Here is a 6975-nt window from a genome sequence, read left to right as displayed (position 1 = left end):
GACATGTAAATTAAAAATTGTTATTTTACGGTGATAATCTTGTTTTCTTGTGCCCAATAATGCATAATTTCATTTGATAAACACGTTTAGATTGGATGGTAATTTATAATCAGTCACAAGAACGTCGAATCTGAATCACTTGAAAAAAACTCGGGGGTGCTTAACTTTTTTCCAGGTGTATATTATAATAAATTGAACTAAAATTAGATTACATGAGGTTAGATTAGGTAAGAAAATGGAAAATATAAATAATTCTTCATGAGATATGCTCACTGGCAGCTTTTGCATTACATCATTCAATACGGTAAGTTGAGCTACATGTTTGCTGGGTGGTTTACAACTTGTGTTGTGGGATTATTAGTTAGATTGTTCAAAGGGCAATAAAATTAAATATAAACATATGTAGCCTGTTACAAGCTTTAAGCTGTTTAGGATAAACAGTTGTAGTTTCCTGTTACAGTCTATAATCATTCTAGAAAGAAACAAAAAGGTAATTTAGAGTTATTTCATATTTTTTTCATGATTGTTGCAAAGTCAGTCAAATTGAGAAAATAACAGATAAAATATAGTTTTACTGAAAAAGTTTTTGGTATTTATTTAGAAGGTTTTAGAAGTTACAAAAATGAAAATTGAAATTTTCAGATGAAGAAAAGTATTTTTTTATCTTAACATGAAAATCACTTTGCAGTCAACACTGACTTTAAATGTTCACAGACAATTTTTAAATTAAGTAGTTTTACTAAAGATTTGACTCTTTTGTATACAAAAGATTTGTAATGTTTACTGAAAGCTTGCCAAATTTTGTGAAGATAAACAAAACATATTAAAAGCTATAGTATGGAAACTGTAATGGTTTCTTTGTAGATACAAGGTCGGTCACATCAGCCGACCTCATATGGAAAGCGTTAATTGTTTGTTGCATAATTAAAGATGTGTGTTATATGTTTGTTAATATTAAAGTAGTGTAAATTATGCCTGATTATGAAATTATTTCAGTTTCAACTGATCATTTGATAAAAGAATTTGTCAAAATTTTAACAAATCCAATCCTTTTATGTCCCCCTAAACATTTCTTGTAAACATGGATGATACATAATTTATACAACAAACTTCTTAATGGAAGTAAATTGTTGTTGATAATTAATTATATTAAACACGTGAATATTAGAATATTAATTGAGTTTGTTATTCAGTCAAATAAGGTATAATTTACTTTGTCATTATTTTTTGTAATGTAAGCAGTGTCATCCCTTTTTTTTCTCTTAAACAATGTTTAAATGTTTTAGTGCTTTTGATGGCAATCCATCTTTGCTGGAACTTGGTCAAGAGGTAGAGTATGGGGTGATACAGAAAGGTGGTAAACAGAGTGCAGAATGTGTTCGTAAGCTTGCTTCAGGATCAATTCCCAGTGAAGAAATTCATCCAGAAGTTCTGAATGGAGTTGTGTATCGTACACTGCACTGTTTCAACCCTGACCAGGAAGAATACTGTGGGCTCATCTCTGTGAGTGATGCAGTTGAAGGTTAGTTGCTTCAATATTTAATGCTGAAAACAAACTGTAGTTTAATTTGCTTATAGAAAACCTCTACCCTATCATCATTTTGAAATAAAACTTTAAGGAAAAACCCATTTCTATCTCATAAAGAATCTGCAGTTTCTTAACTTTGTTTTAGTAAAAATTACTCAGAAACTTAGCAATTGTATTGTTATTAATGTATGTGCATTAAGAAAATATTTGTGGATATGTGACTTCTTGAATTAGAAGCAAATTCCTTGAGGAAATGTATTACTGCTCCTGTTCTTTCGCTATTCAGGAAGCAGAATTTGAATATTTTTGGTAACTTACTCCTTTCTTTGGTACTGTGAAAAGCTGTTTCATAATTTTATGTTTCTTTAACAAATTCATTTTGAATAAGTGTAGATTTTGACATGTATCCTGTTGATATTTATTTTAAAAGTTTACTTGTTAGAGACCTTCGAACTGGTGTATTTAAGTGTTTTACACTCACAAAAAAGAAACCTATCAGTCTATAGATATTTGAAGAACTTGTAACATTTCGCTACAATTTAATTCTTCGTATTGTTATCTGACACTGGGCAGCTTGTACATAATTGAATAAATAGAGTTGTTTAAACATTTGTTTAACAACAAGTAAAAGCTTGGAATGGCCTATTCTTTCACTGGGGTGAGCCAGAATGATAGGTTTCTTTTTTTGTGAGTGTAAAACACTTAAATACACCAGTCCAATTTTCAATATCTCACTACTATAAAGGCTTGGTTTGGTCTGATATTTCATTGGTAGTAGTGTCCAGGTTCACTGATGAGGAGTGGAATTCTCCAAAACTAGTCTGGCTCAATGAAAGAATAGACCATTCCAAGCTTTTACTTGTTAAACAAATGTTTAAACAACTCTATTTATTCAATGTTAGAGACTGTATAAATCACATTTTGCTGGAATTGATTCATCAGTCATTTGTTCTGAAAAATAAGGGGTTGGATACTCTGTATTGGAGGTTTGACTGCTAGTGATTCTTCATTTTTAATCTCTAGTATAATGAAAATAGTTATTTTGAAATATATAAAAACAAAATGCACACTGTGAATTTATTTACTTTTTCATTTTAGATGGAACTTTAGAACCACCTACCCTTTACCCTTTTGGAATTACAAGCCTTTATGATAAACATGACCTGCTTCAGAATGGAGATGTGGTACAATTCCAGATTGGTGTGAGTAAGACCACTGGTCAAGAGCGAGGAATGAATGTTAAAGCAATTCGAACACGTTACCAGGTATGCAATGAAAAGTTGTTTGTACACATAAATGTCATTATTACCAATTGCTGTACAGCTGATATTAGTAACATTAATAATGTTTTTAATTTGGCTTGGGTTAATTTTAAGTTGGGAAAATTTTGTTTTACATATTTTTCTGTTTTATTCAGTCTGTTGTAGAAGCAATTCGAGGAAGTTTTGGATTTCTGGCTTATGAAATTGAGGATGGAAAGAAACTATTTTTTCACATGTCTGAAGTCAAAGATGGGGTGACTCTGCAGACGGGTGATAAAGTGGATTTTGTTATCGTTCATAACCAACGCACAGGAAAATCTTCAGCTTGCAATGTATTAAAAACTGGGTAGGTAGCATTTTTTTTTAACTTGTCAATTAGTTTTCTGACTGAAATTGTAAATGTGTATAGTATACAAGTGTAACTGAACTTCAGCTAACCAAAGTAACATACAAACAGTTCACCATTCCTAGCAGATGGTATACGTTGAAGGTGTATTGATACTTCATCTGATACGATAAGCTTTATGTATCTAAACGAAACTTGGCATGCTTTCAGTAAACATTATAAGTCTGTTGTACAGAAAAAAATCAGAATTTCTAATAAAGCATTTTTGCTAAAAGTTAATGATTCAATAAAGGAAGATGAGTATTGAGTATTACATGTTGTCTTCATTTCTTTTATCAAAAACATTTCATGCAAAGTAACATAACACATTAACAATAACAAGTTAGATAGACAGATATTAACTTTTCTTTTATTTCTCTTGCCAGCTGTCATTTCGTTAATCAAACCTGTGAATTTGAAAAAGTACTGTAAAGTATGAAGTACTTAAATAAGACAATGTTGGTAATGTATTAGGTCGTCAAGAAATTAATGTCGCTTTTTTAGATGAAAAAACCAAAAACCTTGTATAACAAAACATTTATTAAATGAAATAGTCTCCATTCTTATCGATGATGCTATTCCATCTTACAGTCAGGTTGTTAATGCCCTGATTAAAGAAATCATTTGCATACGTTTTCCCATTGAGATGGTGTTGCAGCAAACGAAAAAGATGATAATCTGATGGTGCCATATATGGAGAATATGGTGGGTGGGGGAGAACTTCTCAACCCAACTCCATAATCTTGTGTTACGTCAAACGTGCCACATGTGGACATGCATTGTTGTGGAGAAGAAGAACACCTTTCTGATTGAAGAGTGAAGGCATTTCTGATGAAAGGCATGATTTAAACATCCCAGTTACTAACTATAGATCTCTGCATTGACAGTTTGCTGTGGATTGAGGAGTTCGACATTAATTACTTCTTTGATGTTCCACCAAATGCAAAGCATCACTTTCTGCAGATGGAGTCCAGATTTTGGGGTCAGAAGTGGTTTCTGGCATTAAATATTTGCATAGAAAATCCAGTTTTCATCACCATTGACAATTCTGTCCAAAAAGTGGTTCATGAGCATTACGTGCCAGAAGAGACAAAGCAACGTTCAAACGTTGGAAACAGTGATCATCGGAGAGTTCGTGAGGCGCCCAGACAGCTTCTTTGTGGAGTTTTCCCACATTCCTGAGATGTTTACATATTGTTTCATGTGAAACATGCAATTTAGGGGCCATTTCACTAGTGTGTTGCCTTGGGTTAGACTTAACAAGCGTCTTCAGAGCATCAATGTCAATCCCAACATGTCTGCCCCTGCCATCACAGTTTTTAAGGCTAAAGTCACCTGAAGGAAATTTGCTGAACCATTATTAACATTATTGTTATTATTATAACCAATATTGTTCAAAACATTTCCATAAACTTCTTTGATATTCTTTGTGGCTGCAGAGGCATTCTTTCCCTTCTTGTATTCAAACAGCATTACATGCTGAATGTGTCTCGTCATGTGCCATCACTATAAGGGATTGTACTAAACTTTACACATTATATTGGTTACACTAACGTGACGTGTAGGCAGTTCGTTTAACTATTATATGTGATGTATGTTTTTGGGGGTGGTTAATGAAAGTGTTCCAAAATGCGACATTAATTTCTTGACGTCCTAATAGATGATTATACACAATATTGTTAAACTTTGTAACAAAGTATTAAGTACTACATGTTGTCTTCATTTCTTTTATCAAAAACATTACATGCAAAATAACATAATAAATTAACAATAACAAAATAGACAGATATTAACTTTTATTTTATTTTACTTCTCTTGTCAGCTGCCATTTAATTGATCAAACCTGGAAATTTGAAAAAGCACTGTAAAGTGTGAAGTACTTAAATAAGACAGTGTTAGTAATATAGATAATAAATTACAGACAAGAATGTCAAACTGTGTAACAAACCGTTACTAAAAACTTCTATATCTAGATATGTATCATATCTATATACCTATTGTATCAACTACTGTGATGAGATACGCACTCTTAGTATACATGCTAGCAGTGTAGCTGAATTTAAGGAGTAACAACATAAACACCTATGAGGTAATACAAATGCTTAAGCAATGTAATAATTGTTTTCAATTATCTTGTAAAACTTTCCTTTAAAATATTGTAGTAAGTTACAACTTGATTACATTATTAGAAATAGTTTTAAAATATTGTAGTAAGTTACAACTTGATTACATTATTAGAAATAGTTTTAAAAAGTCTTTTTTTAGATTTTGCTGAAATATCTAAAAACTGTTATTGCTTCACAGATGTGTTTTCATTGTGTTTATATAATTATGTAGCAAATACCACATTAAAAATATTGATTTTTCTGAAAATTTTTATACAATACCACAGACTTTCCAAAATTTTCATGTAAGTTTAAAAAGGAATTTGTGAACAATTTGTACTCTGCCCTGCTATTGTTTTATTGTCTTGAAATGTTTGTGTTCTACAGTAATTCCTGTACACTGAATCCAAAAATGATATTCATTTTTCTCCATCATATAAAGGTTTTTCGCAAAACATCATATGTATTTTTACACAACACATAGTTTTGAGAATAAAAGATGTGGATTTGACATCAGTGTTCTTCCCTTTGCTTCATATAATAAACTTCATATAATATGCAGTGATAAGTTAATAAACAACAAATTACACAATCGTGGTGATACGAAAACAAGTTAAATACTACGTCAATTGCGATGATAAGTTAATCATTATCTACCACGATACTTGGGATGATAAAGTAACAAGTTATATACCACCGCACTTAGGATGATAACGTAACAAGTTATATACCACCGCACTTAGGATGATAACGTAACAAGTTATATACCACCACACTTGGGATGATTAAGTATCAAGTTACATACCACCACACTTGGGATGATAACGTAACAAGTTATATACCACCACACTTGGGATGATAACGTAACAAGTTATATACCACCACACTTGGGATGATAACGTAACAAGTTATATACCACCACACTTGGGATGATTAAGTATCAAGTTACATACCTCCACACTTGTGAATAAGTAACAAGTTACATACCACCACACTTGGAATGATTAAGTATCGAGTTACATACCTCCACACTTGTGAATAAGTAACACGTTACATACCACCACACTTGTAATGATTGGGTAATAAGTTACATACCACCACAGTTGTAATGATTAGGTAATAAGTTACATACCACCACAGTTGTAATGATTAGGTAATAATGTACATACCACCACAGTTGTAATGATTAGGTAACATGTTACATATCACCACAGTTGTAATGATTAAGCAACAAGTTACATGCCACAACATTTGCGGAGATAAGGTAACAAGTTACACACCACTAAACTAGCGGTGATATAGTAACAAGTTACATACCACAACACTTGCGGTGATAAGGTAACAAGTTACATACTACGACACTTGCGGTGATAAGGTAACAAGTTACATACTACGACACTTGCGGTGATTAGATAAGAAAGTACTTCATTAAATTTATCTCTTACATTGATAACATAGGCCTGCGATGGTTTTATTGTCTTGAAATCTTTACATATTCTACAGTAATTCCTGTATGCTGAATCCGAAAACAATATCCATTTTACTCCATCATGTACAGATTTTTCACAAAACGTCATAACACAATACATAAAAGAAAGACCACAACACGTAGTTTTGAGAGTAAAAGACGTAGATTTCACAAAACAAATTAGGATGAACGAGGATACATATTCGTTTGCCATCAATGTTCTTCCC

The 6975-nt window shown here is 32.0% G+C and overlaps 1 protein-coding gene across 1 annotated transcript in view; it reads left to right on the top strand.

Annotated features, from left to right (window-relative positions):
• Nucleotides 1–6975, top strand: part of LOC106462105 (cold shock domain-containing protein E1-like) — a 59987-nt gene that overhangs the window by 43201 nt on the left and 9811 nt on the right. The window contains exons 13-15 of the mRNA XM_013921991.2: nt 1287–1522; nt 2627–2793; nt 2946–3136. Of these exons, the coding sequence (XP_013777445.1) occupies nt 1287–1522; nt 2627–2793; nt 2946–3136 (594 nt within the window). The remainder of the gene's footprint in view (nt 1–1286; nt 1523–2626; nt 2794–2945; nt 3137–6975) is intronic.

The sequence above is a fragment of the Limulus polyphemus genome, unplaced genomic scaffold (assembly GCF_000517525.1).
Source record: "Limulus polyphemus unplaced genomic scaffold, Limulus_polyphemus-2.1.2 Scaffold1095, whole genome shotgun sequence".
NCBI lineage: Eukaryota > Metazoa > Arthropoda > Merostomata > Xiphosura > Limulidae > Limulus > Limulus polyphemus.
Note: the sequence above shows the minus strand (reverse complement) of the source record. Positions and strands in the feature narration are given on the sequence as shown.